This window comes from Mus caroli, chromosome 8 (genome assembly GCF_900094665.2).
Source record: "Mus caroli chromosome 8, CAROLI_EIJ_v1.1, whole genome shotgun sequence".
Lineage (NCBI taxonomy): Eukaryota > Metazoa > Chordata > Mammalia > Rodentia > Muridae > Mus > Mus caroli.
In genome coordinates this window covers 74,788,734-74,812,853 of record NC_034577.1, presented here as the reverse complement: position 1 = coordinate 74,812,853, position 24,120 = coordinate 74,788,734, and the positions used below count along the sequence as shown (strand labels likewise).

At 42.7% G+C, this 24,120-nt stretch overlaps 1 protein-coding gene across 4 annotated transcripts; it reads left to right on the top strand.

The window, feature by feature from the left end:
- The first annotated feature begins 265 nt into the window (after positions 1–265).
- Scoc (short coiled-coil protein) lies at positions 266–22,339 on the top strand. 4 transcript variants are annotated; one of them, XM_021169997.2, is made up of 5 exons: positions 450–504; positions 14,061–14,416; positions 18,753–18,824; positions 19,173–19,253; positions 20,767–22,339. In XM_021169997.2, the coding sequence occupies exons 3-5, from the start codon at positions 18,803–18,805 to the stop codon at positions 20,907–20,909; spliced, it is 246 nt and encodes an 81-aa protein (XP_021025656.1). In that variant the 5' UTR covers positions 450–504; positions 14,061–14,416; positions 18,753–18,802; the 3' UTR covers positions 20,910–22,339. The 4 variants fall into 4 exon arrangements, with proteins under 4 accessions (XP_029336802.1, XP_029336801.1, XP_021025656.1 ...); XM_021169996.2 differs by having other exon boundaries at positions 457–504; positions 19,170–19,253; XM_029480942.1 differs by lacking the exon at positions 14,061–14,416 and having other exon boundaries at positions 266–504.
- The last annotated feature ends 1,781 nt before the right edge of the window (positions 22,340–24,120 follow it).

The window sequence follows — 24,120 nt, the reverse complement described above, 5'->3', positions numbered from 1 at the left end:
ATGTATCCAAAAGATGTCTATCAAACAAACAATCTCTTCCCTTCAGTTTCAACCTAAAGCTTTCTGGATAATCTCTGTAACCTAACCACTATCCAGCCCACAGGAACCACACTGTGGGATTGAAGCCACGGCACCTTTGTCTGCCAGGCTACGGTAGCAGTGCCCGGCAGCTTTGCATGAAGAAGCTCTGTAACTCTTTAACTTGGGTCTGGTTTCTGGTTGAGAATACAAAGCTCAAGTGGAAAGTGGAGAGAGGCTGAGAAAGGTGGAGGATCAGATAGCTCCTGCTGGGGTACTTATTAATGATTCAGCAAGGGCGAGCACAAGAGGCAGCTGCCACTCCTCAAGGGCGAGCACACGGGGCAGGCGCCAGTCCTCAAGGGTGAACACACGGGGCAGCCGCCCAGTCCTCGCTGGCATTGCTCATGAACAAGATGGACGGATTGAGCACAGGGGAGGAGGAAGACAGCACGTTCACCAGCATTTCTCTCGAAGATGACACAGGTAAAAACCGTGTGGATGGACGCTCAGACAGAAAGTTCTGGGACTACTAGGTGGTTAAAAATATAACCTTTATTGCCTTTATTACCGAAGCAAAACTTTGGAGAAGACTTGAAAAATATAGCTACCAAAGTCAGTCTTTACGAGCAGGTTTTCTTCTTCTTTTTAAATGAACTGATAGCCACGGTTCCCATGGTTACATTCATTAGATGGACTTTTAAAAAATAAATAAGGACCCCCCCCCCCCAATATAAAGTGTTCATTTCCTAGTTCAGGAAACGTGACCTCAAAGTTGCTGTCAAGTCTATGATATTATTTTTACTTTTGTTCATTTTTTTCTCTAAATTTTTCAAATATTTTTTTATTTCTGAAAAAAAAAAAAAAAAAAAGCTCAAATATGCTCCAAGTAGCTTTAAGACCTGTGTTAGAAATGTTTAATGTTAAGCAAGGACAAAGTTTGCCAAATATAACATGGGAGGTGGAAACCCAGAACTGTTACTCACCCAACTTCTCAGAGAAAAAGAGACGCCGCTGAACTATGTGTTACTGGAGCTATCCAGAAATACAGCCCGACAATTGTGTGTGGGTGCGTGCATGCGTGCGCATGTGTGTGAGACATGATGGTTTTCTGGGTCTCTCTAGCACAATCATGGCAGGAAAGCTGTGGCTTGCAGCTAAGCCACAGGAGTTACTGTTTTTAGCTCGGAGGAATTGCTTGAATACCTAACTTCAATGGCACATCTATCGCTCTTTCATGCAGCCAGGCTTCTTCACTTTCACCCTAAATATTCTAATTCAGGAAGTATCTTTCTGAAGTGCAGCCAGACAATGAACACAAACCACCAGTCTGGCTGCCCGCTATAAACATGCTGGGCTCCTGGGAATTCAGAGTACTTTGTACCTTCCTATCGAGGGAAAGGTACAAGGTGCAAGACTGGGGACGGAGTGGGGCACTGCTTGCTGCGCGGAAAGCAGCAAAGGAAGCAAAGGCAGAGAAGAAGCTCATTTCTCGGCTTCCAGCTCACTACTGTGATCTGGGAGGCTCCTATGGAGAGCCTGGACAAAGCCAGGACACAGTCTCTGTGCCTTGTGAAGTGGGCTGAGCCTGAAAGAAGGAAGACTTCCTGAAACACTCCCCCTCTTTCTTCACCTCACGCACTCACACCCTAGTTATTATATACAAATAAAATTATTATATAAGTAGGTTAAAAATACAGCTACTTAGCCTGTTCTTATGATGAGAACACTTCAAACCCATCCTCTTAGTAATTTGGAGTATAAAATATGCTGCTACTAACTACCATCAGCATAATCTACACCAGATATCTTAAATTTATTTATCCATTTCTTATTCATTATTTTTAAATCTTTTATCCAGTATCTCCCCTTACCTTCCTGGCTCCCAACCTCAGTTGACCCACATTTCTATTCTCTATTCCTGTAAGCTTGACATTCTTATATTCCCTCTATAAGTAAGAGAATAGCATTTGCCTCTCTGTGTCTGACATTTTTTACTCCCCACGATAACCCCAAGCTCACACATGTTAACACAGCTGGAGGGATTTCCTTCCCTTTTAAGGCTGAACACTCTTTCACTATAAGTGTATGCCACGTGTGGTGGTTCGAATATGTTTGGCCCAGAGAGTAGCACTTTTAGGTGTGTCCTAGTTAAGTAGGTATGTCCTTGTGGAAGGAAGTGTGTCACTGTGGGAGTGGGCTTTGAGACCCTCCTCCTAGCTTCCTGGAAGTCAGTCAGTCTGCTCTTGTTTTCCTTTGGATAAAGATGTAGAACTCTCAACTCCTCCAGTAATATGCCTTCCTGGACACTGCTGTGCTTCCTGTCATGATAATAATGGATTGAAACTCTGAAAGTATAAGCCATCCCAGAAAAAATGTTGTCCTTTATAAGACTTGTCTTGGTCATGGTGTCTCTTTACAGCAATGGAAACCCTAACTAAGACAAAAGTTGGTACCAGGAACTGGGGTATTTCTATGATAGGCCTGACCATGTTTTGTTAGGGGAATAGATTTAAGTGCTTTAAGTGGGACTTAATGGGCCACCCTATAGGAATATGAAAGACATTGGTGCTGAGGGTGATTTGAACTCTGGAAATTGTTCTTATGATATTTTGGTGAAGAATGTTGCTGCTTTTTGCCTTTGCCGAGTCTGCCTCAGGTTAAGGTGAAGAGACCCAGCTTAAGTGCATTGACAAAGTCCCAGGAACACCCAACACAGACTTTGTCTTCCGGTTTACTCTCATGAAGATCACTTTAATCAAGCATAGCAAGCTTAGGGAAAAAAATGCAAAATGTATGGTTCAAGAATGAAAGGGGCAGCAGGAAATGAAATGGACCTTGATCATGTGTTTAAGGAAAGGAACAGATTCAGGGAGTGGTGCTCTCAGGGCAAGATCCCACCCAGCTAAGCTTATTGTTTGTGTTTGCAGTTGAACAAGAAACAGTTATAGCATGTTAGGTATTATTACCAGGTTATTGTTTTCATTGAGCTTTTAATCTGGAATGAATTACAATCCAGAAATGGAAGGCACACTTGTGATCCATATCTTGAGGTTGGAAGACATAGACTTTTGATCTGGATCTTGAGGAATTAGTGACCATGAAAAGCTTTGGCCCAGACATGGTGGTACACACCTTTAATTCCAGGACACAAAGGCAAGCAAATCTCTGAGTTTAAGGCCAACCTGGGGCAGAGCACGTTCTAGGTGAAGAAAAGCTTAAATCCAAGGGTGGTGATACATACCTTTAATCTCAGCATTCAGGAGACAGAGTCATGCAGATCTCTGAGTTCAAAGTCAGTCTGCAGAGCAAGTTCCAGGACAGCCAAGCTTAGGAAGTGAATGGAATCATTGAAAACAGTGATGAAGCAGCTGAAGATGTAATAGAACAAGGGGTGTCATGTTCTAGCTTTAGCAAACAGTAGAACTTGGCAGCTTTGACAAAGTGGTTCTAGCTTTAGAGTCAAGAATATAAGGGATTACAGGGACAATTGATATTGGTTACCTGGAGCTAAAACATTAGTGGGGATTAAGAGGAGACCAGCATCACTGAGGTGAAATCTAGGAGGTGTTTTCTGAGAGCACAAAGAAGCAGTGTTCTAGAGACAGCCAAGGTTGTACCTTGTGATTCAGCCAGACTTGGTTATGTAAGAATCATCCGGGTAATACTGGTTCTGAAGGCATGAAGGGGTCATGCAAAGAATTTGAGGCTTGGCACCAATGAGAGGCTATTGGTGAAGCCTTGTTGCAGCAGAAGACCCCCAGCACATTGGAGATGCCAGTACACTGTGGGATGACCACTAAGAACAGCCTGACAGTGGAGTGGAGTCAACCTGAGCCTAGAGTGCTACAGAGGGCAGAGCTGGAGAAGTGACCCAAGTCCTTTGGAGGAGCCCAGAACATCATGTGTGGATCCCAGACATTGGAACAAGAAGTTTGAAGTTGAAGTTGCCTCAGAGATCCTGGGATGCTAGAGATGCTATGACAATGGGCTATCTGCTGAGGAAATCTACTAACAGAGAGTGGAACCAGCCAGAGAGAAAGAATTGCATTGCAGTCAACAAATCAGAAAGGAGTTGCAGATCTGAAGAGTGCTTTGACATCAGGCATGGAGATGCTGAGTTTGGAGTTTGCCCATCTGTTTTTTGGTCTTGCTTTGGTCCAGTATTTCCTCATTAGGGCATTTTGGAATGGTAATGTGTATACTGTGATAATGAAGGCACATGACCTGCCTTTTTGATTTTGATTTTGTAGGGGATTACAGTTAAGTGGTTGGATGAGACTTTGAACTTTGGACTTTTAACATTGTTGAGACTGCTATAGACTATTGGGACTTTTGAAGTTGGAATGATCACCAAATAATGCTGCTTACAAGGGCTGTAGCTGAGGTCCTTGGGATCAAATCCTGGTTCAGCTAGCTGTGGCAGCTAGCAATGGGAAGTTACTCCACTCCTCCATACCAGCCCCTCCTCCAGCTCACAACAACACTGCTGGAGCCTGTCAATCAGAGCCCCACACATGGCCTTTTCAGGACAAAGGTCTCTGGGAAGTCCTATTATTCTCAGTAATGAGTTTTCCTCAGAGCAAGTCACATTCCATGGGAGGAAGCAATTCAAACCTGTTCCGATTCAAAGTGGGAAGGAACATGAGCCATAATTCTTGGGAGGATTCCAAACAATTCACTGTCCATTTATTCAGTCAGTTGGTCTTCTGGACATGCTGAAAAGGCTATGCACAATCTTCCAAATTCAGAATCCACTCAGCTGTTTCAAAGACCCCCACTTTGAAGTCTCAGCTAGTGTGATGTCATGTGCAGGCCCCAGATGTGCAAGCCCTAGATGTGCAGGCCTTGGTGCAGATCCACAGGCACACACGGCCCCTCCTGTTCAGTTCTGAAGAATACCAGTTGGTCTACCAGAGGATGTGTGAGTTAGAGAAACAGATTTGGCTTCATTCACACACACAACGGTGCCACTGGGCAAGGATGGTGGCAATGTGCCTGCTCGGAGTAGAGGTGTAAATCAGGTTGTTTCTCTTCAGCAAGGGCCTTACATCAGCTGGCAAGAATGATTAGATCCTTAAGAGTTTCAGTCTCAATCCTGCAGAGAGTCAGGGGGGACGTCTATTCTTCTGATCTCATTTTCTACACAGGATGGAAAACAACAACAAAAACCCCCAAACCTCTCAAATCTTTTTGACAACTTACCAGCTAAAATGTTCTATCGGAAATTCCAAAATCATGCCTTTTGAGTACAAAGAAACGCACATCTCCATGTGCCGACAAGGTCATTTAACAAGCAGAAAATGTCACATAACGTATGAGTAAATTATGAAGCATAAAGTTCTGCGTATGAAGAAGAAATGTTTTTTGAATTAGTTTTACCACTAGAGGTCAGTAGTGTACCATCCCCAACATGGAGACCTTAGGGCTCTTTCTTTTATTGAGGTTACTTCCCCCCCCCCCCCAGCCCCTAGCTGTCCAGGCATGCTCTATTAAGTTGGACAGCCACCACCTCTGGAGCTCTCTGCCCCACTGCCAGGTGCAGTGAGAAGTAGTGAGGTGTTTTTAATTTTTAAATTTGTTTTTTATTGAAAGCAGTTTGAACTCTCAGGGGGAAAAGACAGTGTGGCAACCCAGCGCCGTCCCTTCATGCCAAGCACCCATGCTTCTCTCAACTCAGAAAAATGAAGACCCCAGGGTGGAATACCCATCCAGATGGAGTTTACGGACTGCATTTAGGTGCTGGGCAGTGGAGCTCCATTTGTGGACAGAACACAGGAATATAAGAAATCAGATGCAGGGATTTCTGTTCAGCTCCAGTTGCTATGCATGCAGGCCAGAACGCTCCCCTTCTGTTTATCCCATCTTCCCTGCAGACATAAAAGGAAAAACCAGAATTCTGTTTCTGTTTCTGAAGTGGCACAGCAAAGGTCAATGTGCTTTGTTTAAGACAGAGACTTGCGGTGCAGTCCGGGCCAGGTAGTCCAGGCTGGTCATGAATCTGTAGCTCTCCTGACACTGCCTCCCAAGTGCTGGGATTATAATATGTGTCTGCCTGAGCCTAGGGCTGTCATTTCCCTAATACAGCACTAAGGGGACATGATAGGCCTTTTACACCAAATCTAAAAGAGAACCACAAATATATTTGCATGAAATGTTAAACTGCTGATGGGACTGTGGTCTATGAGGGCTGTTAGCAAATATCTAGTAACATTTATTTTGGCACAAAGCTCTTGGGATGGAAAAGACATTGTACCAATGATCCAGGCAGATGTCTCGTCTGTGGATGAGAGAGACGTGTGCTCTGTTCCCTCCCACTGAGAGCTGCTCGTTTGTTTGATCCACTCACACTGTCACAAGGAAAACCCAGGCTCATGACTCTTGTTGGGAATGAGTCTGAGACATACTGGATTCTTTGCTTAATTTCAGGAATTCTTTTTCCCCCATAGCTTAAGTTCTCTTAAGACTTAAGCTTGTTCCTGCTGGATTTTAGACCAGCCTTGGCCCCCTAGCGGCAAGGCTTTTCAGAATTTTCTGCCTTCACCAGGACAAGCAGAGGGTGGTCTGGGCCTAGTTCCCTGTGGCTAGAAATGATCAGTTTAGCCAATTGTTTAAAACAAACCACATGTAGGTTTTTGTTCACATCCCCATATGTGCATGCGTTTCTATGTTGGTGCACATACCCCTGTGTTAGTGTGCTTGTGGAGGCCACAGGGCAACCTTAAGGGGCCCACTCTACCTAGTGCTTGTGAGACAGTCTCTACCCAGCCTGGGACTAACCGTCTCTTCCCCAACAAGGGAATTAAAAGTGCTCACTACCAGCCGGGCGTGGTGGCGCACGCCTTTAATCCCAGCACTCGGGAGGCAGAGGCAGGCGGATTTCTGAGTTTGAGGCCAGCCTGGTCTACAAAGTGAGTTTCAGGACAGCCAGGGCTATACAGAGAAACCCTGACTCAAAAAACCAAAAAAAAAAAAAAAAAAAAGTGCTCACTACCACACATGGGGTGGTCTCCACAGGTCATAGGAACTGGACTCGAGTCCTCATGCTAGCCCGGTAAATTACCAACTGTGCCCTCACCCCAGCCAGGGCTCTTATTTGGAAGTGTGGAGAAGTTAGGTTAAATGGTGTAAAAGAAAAGCCAGGAAGGAGTAAGCTACAAAAGGCCACCTGACTCATGCCACAGGCATTCCTAAAGTGCCATCACTCCTGCTGATGTGTGCCCAGCCTCTGGCTAGTGGACTTCTCCTTTTTAAACTTCCCGAACCCTCCCAGGCTGAGACATTTGGAGAAATTTCCCTAGAGCTATATAATGGAGGGGTGGGGACAGGAATTTGCCACAGAACTGAAGTCAATTCAGGTAGAAGGTTGCTGAGAGAAGTGCTACCATGGACTCTGGGGGGCCATGGACCCTGGGGATCACTGTATTTTTGTGGGCATACCAAGAGTGTGAAGCCCTTTCTCAGACTTCGATGGACAGTGTTTCCAGAGTAACTGTTCAATGCCTGGGCCAGCCCTGGGCCAAGAAAAGCTTGCTACACTTTCTGGAGAAGCAGTAGATCTCCAAGATCAACGTTCTGGCCCTGTATCACAACACACTACATATGGAGGCCAGCTGCAGCCTCCCCACACCCAGAGACGTGGATGGGGAACCCAGAAAGAAGTTCATGCACGGGTGTGAGGAGTAGAGGCTCAAGTCGCTCGCCCAGGCCTCTCAGCAGCCGTAAAACAAGATGCCCATCAGCTTGCAAGTGGTTTAAGATCCCAGACCTTGACAGAAGCTGGGGAACTCCAAAAACTGACCTCTTTTATCTCACAGGGTTACTGAGAGTCTATCTCAGCTCGTAGATAACAATGAGACTTAGGACAATTTGAAGAAAACCTTTTTAGCAACCCAGCATTTTAGAGCTTTGCTACTTAGTGGGACGGTTCTGTTGTAAAACTGTAACCCTGGCTTCTCTGTGCTTTTCAAAGCAACACTTCATACATATTCCGGCACATGGGTGTACATGCAGATAGAGCACTCAGATACATAAAATAAATAGAATCTTTTTAAAAAGTTAAAAAAGATTTTCCAGTATAATTCTGATAAAGATTTCTCTATCTTCTAAAACACTGATAATCTAAGCTTTCATTTTAGACCATGTCCATTTGAATTAACATTGTGTGTGTGTGTGTGTGTGTGTGTGTTTATGCTGTGAGGTACAAGTTCAGGCTTACCTCCCAACATTGATATCTAGTTGTTGAAGCATTGTTGTTGAAGATAAGCCTCTCTCCATGAGATTGCTTTGATACCACTGTGAGGATCAGTTAGCTATATGAATCAATGTGAGCACTTCTTCCTGGCCCTATTCAGTTTTGTTTCTGTATGGACATCTTTATACCAACACCATTATTGATTTCATTAAATTTGGTTAAAAATAAGTGTTGAGATAATGTAGGGTGTGCCCTCTCTTCCTTTGAGGAACGATTCTGTCTACACTGGGTCCTTTGTACCTTATGGACTTGTAGAACTTACAGCTTTAGACTGTAAGTTTCTTTGCCATGGGTAGGAACCCCAGTGATTCAGTCTGTCTCGCTGCAGGATTTTCTGAGCATCTGTTAAGGCCTTTTGTGTCCACTCTGATCTTCCATGTTTACTCTTAGCTCAGTGTTTCTCATTCTTCCTAATGCTGTGACCCTTTAACACAGTTCCTTATGTTGTGCTGACCCCAACCATAAAATTATTTTCGTTGCTACTTCATAATTGTACTTTTGCTATTGTTGTGAATTGTAAATATCTATGTTTTTCTGTTGCGGAAAATATTTAAAAAATGGAACTGGCATGTTCCCACTTTTGTGTCTCTGTCCTGGCACCCTGGCCAGCCTTGCACTGGCAGGCAATGGCCGATCTGTTTTTATTTTGTGGAGACTCTTGGTTCAGAGCTCCAAAATCTCTTTATCCAGCTTGCTAAGTTCCCACTGGTGGGTCACTACCACATCAACCCTGTGCTTCAAATCCCCCATGGCCTTTGTGGTGCACATCTGGTAAACCCACACTTTGCCATCATACCTTTCTCTCTTGAACCCAGACAAGCTGCCGCCTGAAGGCAAACACAACACAAACTTAGTTCAGAAACGATGGTAACTCAATCGTTGGGCACGGCAACTAAAATCCTAATCTGGTAAACCTTATTAAATCTAAATCCTCCAGTGGCGAATCCTTATGGGTCCATCATTGAAACTGGGAGACACTCGTAGCTACATCTTGTCCTCATGCTATCCTGTGACGCACAAGAGCAGGAACAAGCTGGTTCTATTTTTAAAATATTTTCTGCAACAGGTGGCACCCAACATGTTGGGCAAGAATCCACTAGAAATGTAAGATCATTAACTCAAGAGTTAGAGTTTTATTTTATTTCTTTTCTTTTCTTTCTTTCTTTTTCTTTTTTTTTTTAAAGCGAGTAGCTGGGTAGTGCTGAGATGAGTCACGTGGACCCAATCGCAGCAGACTGAAACATAGAATGCAGGCTCTGAGGTCCCCTGTTGTGGGGACTGCAGGCTGCTCTGAGTCAGAGAGCTGTAGAAAGGAAGTTGCCTACTTCTTGGGGCAGAGATTGATTTAACTGTGAATTTATAAAATTGGGATTATTTGCTTTTAGGATAGTTTTATATACAGACTTTGTCCGAATCACCTGGGGAATTTTGCCTGCATTTCAGAACCAGGATAGGGAAAACTAGCCACTGACTTCAAGTAGAGAGGGCAGTGAACAGGTATTAATAAAATAAATGTCTGTGGCTCCTGGCAGAGAGCCCATGGTATAACAAGTTGGCTGCTCTAGGCAGAGACATGGTATAAAATTGCTTTACTTGCCTTGCAGGATACTCACATTCTGTCTAACGTGGGCTCCACAGGAATACTGGGTTTTATATCCTCTTGGCAACATAGGAAAGGCCTAAGTATAGACACATACAATATTTTAGTTTACTTAACTTGTTTTGAATTGTTTTAATTTGAACTAGGAATATATTAGTCACTGACTCCAGAGTAGACTGTACAGTGATAATCATTGCCTGCTTTGAACAGGTATTAATTATCTATGTCTGTGGCTCCAGGTAGAGAGTTCAACAGGCAGATATTATACAGGTATTAATAAAATATGTCTGTGGCTCTGGATAGAGAGCCAAATGGAAAGATGGTATAGATTATTTAACCAGCCACAGGAAGCTCATATTCTGCTAACATGGGCTCCACTACAATTTTGAGTGTCTTTTCCTGCTTGGCAGGATAGGAAAGGCCTCGTATAGGCACATACAGTATCTTAGTTTACTTCATTTGTTGTAGTGTTTTGATTTTCAAAATGGGTGTGATTTTGAGTTTTGTGGTTATGTTGTCCCTCTGGGAGAGAGGTGTAAATAAAGGGTTTTCTGATTACTGGCTCAAGGCTATGCTGCTTTGAGAAAAAGGTTTTGTCTTTGTGTGTTTGGAAAAGGTGATTAAGGTATTTACACCTTCCAGAGTTCTATGGATCAGATTTGATAGAAGGAGACCCCCTGAAGAGCTAGATTCCAGAGAATCAAACAAAAAAGGTTATCTTGATGATAGTAAAACATTGTCTTGAGATTTGTATATTTCAGAACATAGAGCCTTCTTGGCAAATCTACTTGTCAGACATGCTGAACGCCTGATGTCTTGGATTTTCAGCTGGATCCAGTTAGGACACAGACATCAGAGACTAATACAATCATTGGTGTGGTCTTCTTAAGGTCAACCAACTCCCCCATTTTCCCTACCCTTCTGCCCCCACCTCAAAAATATCTCAAAGCCCATATTCAGCTTGAAGAAGTTATGAAGTTATGAAGAGTTGTCATCCCAGTCCCCTGGGCTTTGGGGCTGGAGGGGGTTATTATAGATTGTCTTTCTAGGGAATGTAGACCTGGTCATAATTGGAACAGGGAGGAATAGCTAGAATTGATTGCATAGCCATAATTTCATTTGGTAGAAGTCTTTTTAATTGTTACTAAGCTGAAGTCATAATTTCTTATTTTGGTACAGAATTTATTTTGATGCAAAATCAAGGTTTTCATTGGTATAAATTTCTTCTATTGATACTAAAAATTTAAAAGTACAGGGCTTAGAGCCAGCCCTTCTATTGCTGTTATTATGAAACTGATCTGAGAGGACTAAGCCTGTGAGTTAAGGGCCAAATAACAAATTCATGGCTCTGAGTTTATTGCTAGGGTGTTTTCAGTTATTTTAATTACAAATGGCTGAGAGTAGTTAATGGAGAACAGTCCAGATTACTTTGCATAGATAGCCTGCATTTCAGAAACGTCCATTGCCTACCAGTGCATGACCAGCCAGGCCACTGGGGCAGAGGCACAAGCTCGGGAACATGCCGGTTCATTTTTTTTTTTTTTAATATTTCCCGCAGCATTTTTCAGTGGTCTTAGGGGATCCCTGTGAAGTGGTTGTGAGCCACTGTCTTAGCAGGAGGCTGGCTTTTTACGTTGACTTGGAGAATGGTCTCTCCTGTTGTGTTTCCTGGAAGACTTTGACCAGAGTTGAATTTTATTAAACATTTGGAAAATTTTACCACAGATCCTTCTGGATCTGGAATATTCTTTGTGGGAACAGATCACTGACAGTTTAAAATAGAGATATGGGCTCTGGGTGTCATCTGTTCTTGTGAGCTTGGGTGGTGTTTTTTCTTTCAAAGAATCACCCGATTCCTCCAAGTTCTAGACCCTGCTCCAAGGCTGCTGTAATATCTTTATAGTCTTTGACATCTACAGGCTTTCATCACCGATATTGGTAATTTGTAATGTCTCCTTCTCTTTTTCTGGATGAATTTTCCTTGATTGTAAATTTGACCATTTCAAAAAACAAAAAAACAAAACAAACAAACAAACAAAAAAACCCAACCCACTGTTTTAACTCAGTGTTAAAGCACATGCTTGGCTTGATGGGACTTCAATTTAGCATCAGAACACACACATATATCGAACTCACTCTGTAGACCAGGCTGGCCTCAAACTTAGAAATCCGCCTGCCTCTGCCTCCCAAGTGCTGAGATTAAAGGCGTGTGCCACCACTGCCCAGCCTTTTCCTAATTTCTTAAAGTGAACACTTATATTTATAATTTGAAAACTTCCTTGATTTCCCAAATAAGCCTGTAATAGTAAAAAAAAAAAAATGTTCCTAAGCATTCCTTCAGCTGCATCCATAAATTTTGATGTTTACATTTAAACTTAATTAAATGTATTGGTATGTTCACATTAATTAAAATATTTTTGATATGTTCATATTGAAACCTAATTAAAATATTTTTCCACAACTGACCCCATGACTCACAGTTTGTTTGAAGTATGTATTTTAATTTCCAATTATTCAGGAACTTCAAAATATCTTTCTCTTATTGATTTCAAATTTAATTTCTAGGTAGGCAGAGAAAATAGTTTGTATGATTCCAACTATGTAAGCTATTCTAAATGTATTGATGTTTCTTTTCAGGCAACAGATCAGTTGGGGGGCTGGAGAGGTGATCAAGAACTGATCCTATGTAGAGAACACAAGTTTGGGTTACAGCACCAATGCTGCATGGCTCACAAAAGTTTGTAACTCCAGCTCCAGAGAATCAGATAACACCCTGTTTGGGTTCAGAGGGCATATCACTCATGTGCACACTGGCACACATACATATAATTAAAAAAAAAATGAAGGCGCTGGAGAGACAGTTCAGCAGTTAAGAGCACTGGCAGCTTTTCCAGAGGACCCAGGTTCAATTTCCAGCACCTACATACATGTCAGCTCACAATGTCTGTAACTCCAGTTCCAGGAGACACAACACTCTTTTCTGGCTTCCTCAGGCACCAGGTACCCAAGTGTTTCAGAGAAATAAATGCAAGTAAAATACATATACAATAAAACAATTAAAACCCAAAACAATTTTTCAAGCCCATTTCTATGACTGGCCCATGTGCATTTGAAAAGAAAGTTTGTTCTTCACTACCTTGGAAAATCCCATCCTTCTTTGAATGTTGCCCATATTCATTCTATTTTGTTGGCACTCCTCTTAGCGTTACCTGGAGGTTCCCTCTCTTCCCATATTCTCCTTCCTTCAAATCCTGAATTGTAGTCCAAGCCAAATACATTCGTCTCAAACACTAAATGGTAGGTACTTTATTTATAAAGGTTTACGGTCACCTGGTAGCAAATCCTGCTAGATTGTGTTAAGATACCCGGGAGTTGTAGAAATGGCTCAGAAGTTAACAGTACTTATTGCTCTTTCACAGGAGGCTGAGTGAGTTCTCATCATCCTCATCAGATGGTTCACAACCACCTGTAACCCCAATTCCAGGGATCTGATTCCCTCTTCTGGCATCTGCAGGCACCTTGCACAGGCACGAGCAAGTACATACACACCATCACATATTCATGCAATTAAAAATAGAATCTTATATAAAAAAGAAAAGCCAAGAAGAAAGTATTTGTAAGCTGGCCTCTACAGCTCCGAGGTTTTGATAAAGTCAAAGCAAGAATGCTTTGCAGGTAAGAATATACTGTGGTCACTGACCGCTAACAGCAAGGTGCTTGTTTCAAAGGTTAGGTTATAATGAAGTGTCACGAAAACCACCTAGCAACCCAAAGTCTGGCATTGTACATGTACACTTGAATAAGAAACACAATGTTAACTAAGCCTTGGGTTTTCTGAGACTGAGATCAGGAGACTGCTGATCTAAGGAATCATGAAGTGGTCGGGTGAACGGAAGTTTAAAAATTTTGTTGAATATGGGGTACGAAGAGAAACATCCATTAATGGTATACGCTTTGTGAGTTATCTAATTTTAGAAGTGGGAGAAAAAAAAGGAAACCGTGCTTTTAGAATTGAGGGACAGCCGACTGCACTGTTCTGCTCACTCTGTTCTTGAAAGTGAACGCAATATCTCTCTCCTAGAGTCTGGTCACGGCAATTTCCAGAAATTCTGTCTCTGTTTCCCTCACTCTCGCCCCCCCCTCTTTTTTTTTTTTTAACCTAGAGTGACTTTCCACCCCACTTTCCAGGTTCCTGGCGAGACAAAAGATGCTCAGCGAGGACCGCTTTCTTTGGCGCATCTTCTCTTCTGCGCCATGATTGGTTGCTGCTTTTTTAGAACCCGCCCAACAATCCTGATTGGGCCTCAATGCCCTTTTGTTAGGGCAAAGGTGGACCCCGGTGCTCTGCCACAGGACTGTCGGGACGTCCAGCAGCCAGTGCGCAGGCGTGCAATCTCCAGTTAGGATTGGTGGGAGGACGCCTCCTCGCTCGGCGCACGCTCCGTGGGCGGGAAGGGCGGAGCTGACGCTGTCAGTTGGTCGGAGAGCCGCGCGGCCTGAGGCTTCCTACCCATCCCGCCTCCTCCCGGCGCTTCAGACGCAAGGTGAGGCGGCTCGGGGCGACGAGGGCTGGGCCTGGGAGTCCGCCGAGGCCCTGTGGGGCGGGGCGGGATGGAACGGGGACCCGGGAGGCGGCCTGGGCGCTGGATCGCGGCGCCGCGAGGCCCGACACCCCGCCGAGCGCTGCGCAGCCGCCTTCCCGGCCCCTCGCCGCGGGCTCAGTGGGAAGAGCCTGGCGGTGCGGGACCCGGACGCCGTGGGGGTGCGATGGGACCGGGTGGTAGGAGAAGACGCTCTGCTGCCCGAGCTACCTTCCAGTTCGCTGCAATTCTTCTGCTTTAGCCTCTCCAGTGCTAGGATTGCTTTGCAGGCGTGGTGGCCCGTGCATGTCTGGGGTGGGACGTCTTTGCTAGAACCTGGGTTTGTTTCTTTGTCAGCTTTTCTCAGGCGTCCTGCGGAATAAATATTGAGGAGTAAGGTTTGGGAAGGAGAAATCATAGTTTCCTGAAAAGCCAAGGTTTCTGTTACACCACCAGAGACTGACGTCGCAATAGCCAGAAGGACGGAGGTCCCCAAACCGTTATCCGTTTCTGCGACTCAAAGCTGTGCGTAGGAATCCTAGTGTCTGTATGCTCCAATGATTAAACTGGATGCAGCTAGCTCCCTGGGGATCTAACTTAAGTTTGATCCTTATTGACGATGTAGTTCCTCGATTTCCATCGATTTTGAAAGCCCTAAAATGTCAAAGCAGAACATGAACTGATAGAAACATCACACTGGAGTGGATGCAGCTTGAAGCAGATGAAATTTTATATTTGTTTTGTTTGCGGAAACGCCAAAGGAGTCGAGTTTTTCAAACTCAGTTTAGGACCTTAATTATATCTTGGCTATGAAACACGAGGCAAGGCCTCTAGCCTTTATAAGGCTTAGTATCCACATCTGTGAATTGCATTTTTCTTCTGTTGTGATAAAACTATATATGTAAAGTGTTTAGTGCATTCCTGTAGTGCAGTGGACTTTTAAATTTAAAAAACTATTACTGGTGAGTGGATGACGGATGGAAAACACCAATTGCAGGTTCAAGAGAAGTCTGGTGGTTGAGTGTGGAAGGAGATTAGGGAAATGTCAAACTCATATCTGAGATGTCAAGGCCTGCTGAGGTGGAATGATGGGAAGAGCAGAGTGGACATTGACTATATCCTTGATTCTGGATGAACTACTGTGAAGTGAATTAAGCCACTCTCAGATTAGGCCATATTAGGAGTTCTAATATGAGGCCTTTGGCCACATGATTTTTCTAAAGTTTCTTCTGTGGTCAAAACAAGAGAGTAGAGATGAAAAGGTCCATTAACATCTGTTGAATACTTACTAAGTACACAAACACATAGCTGGATGTATTAAATTCCCAGAACAAACCCAGATGCAGTTATTAGGCCCATTTTATGGATGAGGATACTGAGGCTGAGATTTTTTTTAATTAGATATTTTCTTTATTTATATTTCAAATGTTATCCCCTTTCCTAGTTTTCCCTCCGAAGATTCCCTCCCCCACCCCTGCTCCCCAACCCACCCACTCCCATTCCTGGTCCTGGCATTCCCCTATACTGGGTCATAGAAACTTCACAGGACCAAGGGCCTCTCCTCCCATTGATGACCGACTAGGCCATCCTCTGCTACGTATATAGCTTGAGCCACAAGTTCTACCATGTGTTTTCTTTGGTGGTTTAGTTCCAAGGAGCTCTGTGGGTACTGGTTAGTTCATATTGATGTTCCTTCTATGGGGCTTCAGACCCCTTCAGCTCCTTGGGTACTTTCTCTAGCTCCTTCATTGGGGACCCTGTGCTCTGTCTAATAGATGACTGTGAGCATCCACTTCTGTATTTGCCAGGCACTGGCAGAGCCTCGAAGGAGACAGCCTTATCAGGCTTCTGTCAGCAAGCTCTTATTGGCAACTACCTAGTGTCTGGGTTGGTGGTTGTTTATGGGATGGATCCCAAAGTGGGGCAGTCTCTGGATGGCTGTTCCTTTAGGTTCTTCTGGGAACTTTGTCTCTGTAACTCCTTCCTTGGGTATTTGGTTCTCCATTCTAAGAAGGAATGAAGTACCCACACTTTGGTCTTCCTTCTTCGTGAGTTTCATGTGTTTTGCAAATTGTATCTTGGGTATTCTAAGTTTCTGGGCTAATATCCATTTATCAGTGAGTGCATATCATGTGTGGGTTTGTGTGTGTGTGTGTGTGTGTGATTAGATTATCTCACTCAGGATGATATCCTCCAGATCCATCCATTTACCTAAGAATTTCATAAATTCATTCTTTTTAATAGCTGAGTAGTACTCCATTGTGCCAATGTACCACATTTTCTGTATCCATTCTTCTGTTGAGGGACATTTGGGTTCTTTCCAGCTTCTGGCTATTATAAATAAGGCTGCTATGAACATAGTGGAGCATGTGTCCTTCTTACCTGTTGGAACATCTTCTGGGTATATGCCCAGGAGAGATAGTGCTGGATCTTCTAGTAGTACTATGTCCAATTTTATGAGGAACCACCAGACTGATTTCTAGAGTGGTTGTATCAGCTTGCAATTCCACTAACAATGGAGGAGTGTTCCTCTTTCTCCACATCCTTGCCAGCATCTGCTGTCACCTGAATTTTTGATCCTATCCATTCTGACTGGTATGAGGTGGAATCTCAGCATTGTTTTGATTTGCATTTTCCTGATGATTAAGGATGTTGAACATTTTTTTCAGGTGCTTCTCAGCCATTCAGCATTCCTCAGTTGAGATTTCTTTGTTTAGCTCTGTACCCCATTTTTTAATAGGGTTATTTGATTTTTCTGGAGTCCAGCTTCTTGAGATCTTTGTATATATTGGGTATTAGTCCCCTATCGGATTTAGGATTGGTGAAGATCCTTTCCCAATCTGTTGGTGGCCTTTTTGTCTTATTGACAGTGTCCTTTGAGGCTGAGATTTTTTTAACTTGACCAAATTTCTGAGCTTAAATAAAGAGTGAGGATTTTTAATCACTGTGCTAAAGTAAACATTGTTTCGAGAAGAAGTCTTAGAAGATACAGTGTGAACATGCAAGGGTAATTTAAATTAATCCTGGGCTAGCACTTGCTATATCCCTGAAGTCTTACTGTCTCTTCTCCCCTTTCTGCATTCTGGATTTAAATTACAAAAGGTTCTCATCCACTAACAAGCTAGATACACACAGGCATTGAGATTCCTGTGATTTTCAAAGAAAAGTCTTTTAAAGATCTCAGAGACTAATGTTCCTTTCAGAGCCAGGGCAGCTGGTAAGTTACAAAATAATTGTGTAAGGTTGTGTGTGTTTGTGTGTGTACACGTGTGCTGCATTCAGTGAACCCACAAATTCCAGGCTTGGCAGTGTGCATGTGTTTGGGAGATGGAGGTAAGACCTCTGAAGCTTGCTCACAAACACTAATTGAACCAGTGAATTCCAGGTTCAAGGTCTTTAAAATAAAACAAAACAGTGGAAGAAAGATTGAGGGAGACAGCCAAAGTTGCCTTCTGGCCTCTACACATGCACAGACATGCACAGACATGCACAGACACATAAACATGTACACGACATGAATGTACATGCCAAGCAACTGTACGTCAGTGTAAAATTGAATGTTGTTTAAATGGAAGGAATACTACTTTCAAAAAATGACCATGCAGTGTTTCATACATCTGATTGACTAGAAGAATTCTTCGTGATTTTCAAATACTATTAATAGGTTGAATAACTTTAAAAATAGAATTAAAACAAACAAACAAAAACCCTGGTAATTTACTTTCTCTGAAGGACAGAGACTGTAAACTGAGGTAGAAAGTGTGAGAGAGCAGGCTCCTGTGCACTGGGGAGCGTGTTTAACTTTACAGTTGTTCAGTAGTGCTATGTAAGGATCTCGATAGCTTTCAGAGAGAGCTGCCTGAGAGTCCACTTTCATATTTGTACCCTGGGCATTCTTTCTCGGGAAGATTTTTATGTGTGTACCTTTGCTTCTCTTTGTAATTGTCCTTAAAAGATTTACAATGTTTCTGACTACTTCTTTAAAAGTATTATCCTAATTTCCCAAGATTGCAGTTAAGATGTCTCCTGTTTTAAGTATTTAAATTTCCATCTCCCTTTGCTAGCACATGCCACATGATATAATTTTAAGTGCAGCATTTAACTTCAGGGTCTTGATTACTGAGCAGCTCAGCATCATCTGTTCTTATGCTTCTCTCTGGAACTATTTGTCCTTTGCTGATGTATGCATACAAACTTAATACTTCAGAGCAGTAAAGCATGGAGAGCGGGCATTCAGAAGATGTTGTCTTCTGCAAAACAAGTGTGTATTTTCCTGTTATGTTTCTTTTTCTTCTTACAGACCATTCATTAAAGAGTTTGCGTCCGAGAGCTGAAAGTTTGTTACCCAAGATGATGAATGCTGACATGGACGGTGAGGTCTTCATCCTCTGGCTTTGGATGCTGTGGCTTTCTGGATAGTTATGCTTCATGAAGCAATGGAAAGAGCAGAGAAACAGTCTTTAGAACTTAGGTCTTGGCTAACTTCTTCCCCTGCACTGTAGAAAGCATCCAAGGTGGCTTCCATTCTGTAACTGTGGCAAGTTCATTTCTTATTTTCTGCTTAAGGCTGTGAAGTAGAGGTTCTGTGTAAGTCAACTAAGGGCTGTGTTAAGACAGTTAAGATAATGGTTATACAATGCTCTGCAGAATTTTAAGTGTTACATGCCACACCTCACACAATGTTTATTAATGGTAAATTTAACACTTTTTATTACAGCAGTTGATGCTGAAAATCAGGTGGAACTGGAAGAAAAGACTCGACTTATTAATCAGGTGTTGGAACTCCAACACACACTTGAAGGTTAGATTGCATTTAGTAGTTTTAATGAATGGCATCTAGTTAACTTCAAAGTCCATGTTAATAGTTTTTTTGTTTGTCAGTATGGTAGATGCGCATGCCAGAGTACCATAGTGGAAGTCAGAGGGTAACTTCCATTGCTTCTATCCCATGGATCTTGAACTTGAACTCAGGCCATGAGGTTTGGGTGGCAGTGTCTTTACCCAGGGAGTCACACTGCTGCTCCAGTCATTCTTTTTCTCTCTTCCTGCTGTCTGCAGTTTGGCTGTGGTTTACAGGACACAGGTGCCCCACTCAGACAGTCAGTGCTCTTCTTCTTTAAGGCCTTCAAATGTGCTGACTTGGTGTGAGTGCTCTTTTTAAATTCTGGCAATGTGTTACTAAGCTTGTTTCAAGAACTCTCTATTGAAATGAAAAGAAACACTACTTTTAGAGATTAAAATTGATCTTAGAGGTTTTTTTCTTCATTTTTTTTTAACTTCCTTCCATAAAATTAATACTACCACTTACCTGGTTTTTGATGTCTAATGACATTAAGTATTGGGTGGGGTGTTTTTGTTTGTTTGTTTGTTTGGGGCACAAAGTGAGCAGTAGCCTCTCTCTCACTTGACAGTAGCAGTCGTACATCCCACCTCAGGTTATCTGGGAACAGGGTGTTGCTGTTCTGAGTCTCTGTAATCACTTTAAATGCTGCTCTAAATCTCTTCCTTTAGTTACTATCTGTGTGGCCCGTTTCCTGAGTTCCTTCAGAACTCTGGTCAAATTACCTGTAGCAAAAGAGTTAACTCTAAAAGTGCTTCTAATCTGCTTTTATGACCCTTAGCCATTTTTTGCTTTTTCTCTAGAAAAGTTGTGACTCTTGATACCTGGGTCCCATGTTACTGAGTCACAGGTGCTCACATACAACCATGTTTTTCTCTGTTGCTTCTAGAATGGTGTCTGCTTCTGTTGGTCAATATACATTTGTTAAATATGTGAATGGATATAATTTTTTATTTGTCCATTAGGATCTGTATCTCTTGAATTTTTAACTAGTATAAAACTATAAAAAGACCAGCTGCTTGGATCTTTTATCCAACTTATGAATCCAGTTGTGATAAGCTCTGCATCTTAAACATTTCCAGTAAAGACATGACCGTTATGTGTGGGAGGACACGCATACTGTAGAAATACAGTGTTTTCTTAATCACCTCAGGAGTTTAAACAAACGCTTTCTGCAGGCTCCCTAGTCCCATGGCGAACACTGTCAACAATCACCGTCTTCTCATTTGTACTCAGTATAAGTCTTTTTTAACCTAAGCCTTTTCCCCAATAATCTGAATTAAAAAACAGAAAACTTACAAATTGTGATATTTATTTATTGTTAGTGCTACGAATCAGATTCAGGGTATCACACATGCTAGGCAAGGGCTGTAGCACGAGTCACACCCCTCAGCCTGGTCTGCATTTCGTAACATGGAGTCATTGCCATGATTTTATTGGTAATTGTATTTTTATGTATTTATTTTGAATACAGATCTTTCTGCAAGAGTAGATGCAGTTAAGGAAGAAAATCTGAAGCTAAAGTCGGAAAATCAAGTTCTTGGACAATATATAGAAAACCTCATGTCTGCTTCTAGTGTTTTTCAAACAACTGATACAAAAAGCAAAAGGAAGTAAAGGGTTCACCCCCCTCTCTTCTATGGATTGCTGCTCTTTTTCTTCCCCCTTAAGGCTTGGATATGATCCAAAAGTTAGAGTATCTTTGTTCTTCCCTGAGTATTTATAAAGAGAATGTCAGATCTAGGTAACACTAATGCTGAACAGGAGCATCTCTGAGTTAACGCTATATGTATACGTTAGTCTATGAAAATGTGCACATGTAGAGACTTTATATTAGAATTACAGATATTTATGAAACTTGAAGATGAATGTTTTGCCAATTTGCTTACATATATATAGGTTTAGCACTGTCTTTTATCATAAGCCTAACTAGTAAAATATACAAAAAAATAACCATGTTGTGAAAAGTGACCAAAACCATGTACTGAATGCACAGCTTCTGTACCTTGTGCACCGTCTTGTGCCTCTCCCCATCTGCCTCCTCTCCCCATCTCCCTCCCTGACGGTAACTTCAGTAGTTTCTCCTACCAGAGTAACCTGGACTAGAATTGTGGACACGTAACCAAAATAAGATACTTCCTTATCTAAGGCTTGCCATTTGTGATACTTAGTCATAAGATAGGATTGCTGGTTTCTCTTTAATCAATTGAAAGTAGATTGAAGCTATAGAAAATGAAGGGTTTTCTTTGAAATGTAAACTGCCACCCTGAGAAGCTAAAAACTCCCTATTGCATAAAATAGTTCATTTGGTGTTGAAAAGATAGGAATGCTGGTCATATGTGTGTGAGAAATTAAAAAACAAAATAAACCAACCAAACAAAAAAACTTGAGAAAAGATAGGAATAGGAAGGAAAACTGGATTAACAGAAATAACCAGCTCGCAGTGTTTTCCCTCTAAATGTGTATTACCTCTGGCCCACAGCTGCACTTTGGGGACATATGAAAGTGGACTGAGTCTAATGTAAGTGGATTAAGAGAGACTAGTTAAGAGTTTGGTCTCAAGGTTTATTTGTACCCAGGAAATGAACTTTTGCAAAATTAATTGAGAGTATATTAGTATCAGAATCATGAATATAAGAGAGTTTTGTATATGTGATGATTATTAACCTCAGCATTTTATCTCAGTTGTTTTCCCAGAATTTCTGTAAACTCAGCTACTTAGTTTGCAGAATTTTAGTCATTCTTTTAACAAATTTTAAGAATTTAGTTTGTAGCTTCCATTTGATAAGGAGCTGATATCAGAAATAATAGTAAGGTCTTATAATAGGAAAGATCCACCAATGCAGCTGGTGGCTCTTAGGCTGGGCTGCTTTGACTTGTGGAATTATCTAATGTAGTAATGTAAGCCTTGATGAGTGACGTTAGCTATATGGATGTGTAATCCTCACATTGCAGACATTTTGCAACCCTTTTGTGACCTTGTTACAAATATTTAAAATTGTGTTCAAGTTCTGCTTTGCTGTTTAATAAAAAGCTGTTTCAGAGGTTGTGTGTGTGTGTGTGTTTTGATACACTTGCTAAGTACATGTGCATTGGGTATCCTGGGTTTGCAGTGTCACATTGTAATAGCGTATCTTATTTAAGCACCCAAGACTGCTCCAGGGCAGTCTTTAGTAGCACAGTGTTGCAGAAGCTTACCCTTCTGTTGAAGTTCTAGGGAAGGGGGCTGGGTTAGGGTTAGGCTCCTTAGCCTCACTTGTTCCCAGGCTAGAGGGCTCTGCTGCGTAGATTGTTCTGTCATGGCTTCTGCATCATCAGTTACACCATTCATTCCATTTACAGGAAAGAGTTTGTGAGTGCACAGAACCTAGGTATGAAGAGTTCTCTCTTGAAATGGTCCAGGCCTCTTTACCTCCAAAGCCTTGGATTGGCTGAGCAGTGTGATTTCTTCCCTGTGGACGGAAGTGAAGGACTTGTCATAGCAGTCCTAGCCACAGCTTGATCTCTTGCTACAAAGTATCTGGAACTATGTTCCCTCACAGAGAAAGCATTCCAGCACCCCACCTCCCCGCCCCAATCCAGCTAAGGATTGAGCTCAAAATCCAAGATCTCCCTTGAGATCTCTCAGTTTATCTGTTCTCACTCTTTCCCTGGTCTAGAGTATTATGGGACAGGATAGCCAAGTAGAAAGCTCTCAGTGTGCTATGTGGAGTAGAGACACTCAGATCTGAGGCAGTGGTGGAATGGAACTTGGGCACAAGTCCCTGAAGATAGACCCTGAGTCTGACCAAGGCTTTCCTTTCTCACTAGCTTTTGTGGCTTTCCCCTTCGAAGTTATTCCATACCACCCCACCTCCACCCCTCAGGTTGAGAAAACCATCCAGTTGTTGGCAAGAGCTTGGTGCCCCTTATTATAAGTCAAGCTCAAGGGTTTGTTTTTTTTTTTTTTTTTGGCTAGTATAGCTTTCTCAAACAAAAAAAAACTGAAGCCTTTTTACCTAATTTACATCTCTTCCATCTGTTTGCTATATGCACTGAGGCTAGAGGACAGCCTACAAGAGTCTGTCCTATTTCCTACCATGTGAGTTCTGGGGACCAAGCTCATGTAGTTGGACTGTACCCTAACCTGAGCCATCTTGCTTTGAAACCTTTTATCTTTGTACTCTCAGTCTGTGTGTCAGGGACAGTCAAACTTTCTTCTCGCCCCGACTCAAGCTTTTTTCTCTAGGACTTGACTCTGTAACAGAGGCAACTACCATAGGACCAACTGAAATGCAGGTGGGAGAGCTGGCCCTGGGGTCTGCAGAGCTGGAGAGCTAGCCCTGCCCCTCACCAGCTGCAACACTTTGGGAGAGTGGGCTCTGCACCTCGCCTGGGCAGCACAATAAAGCTGTCCCTGCTGGAGTAGTTGTGGGTGAGCTGACCTGCAGGGGCATGAGAGCAGAAGAGCTGGTTCTGCCCCTTGCTGACTGGCATTGGGTAAGCCAGGGCAATTCTGCAGAACTTGTTTGGGTGCTGGAGAGCTGGAGGTCTGACCAGCTCAGCTACAACCCAGGCCCAAATCTAGAGCTTTAAGTTGGCCCACCCCAACATCCATATCATCTCTGGACTTTTGGAGCTTTAAAGAGGACAGGTCCTGCAGACCCAAAGCTGTGGGATCTCTGTGACACAGGGTAAAAAGACAGATCTGAGAGGAGTCCTAGGATCCAGTATTGATAGTCCTGGCCTCAAACCAGACCAAGAACTCATTGCAATGAACATTTGTAAGTAACGGAGTGTGAACAAAAGGGTATACTGTGGGACACAGTCTCACATACTATAGCTTCCA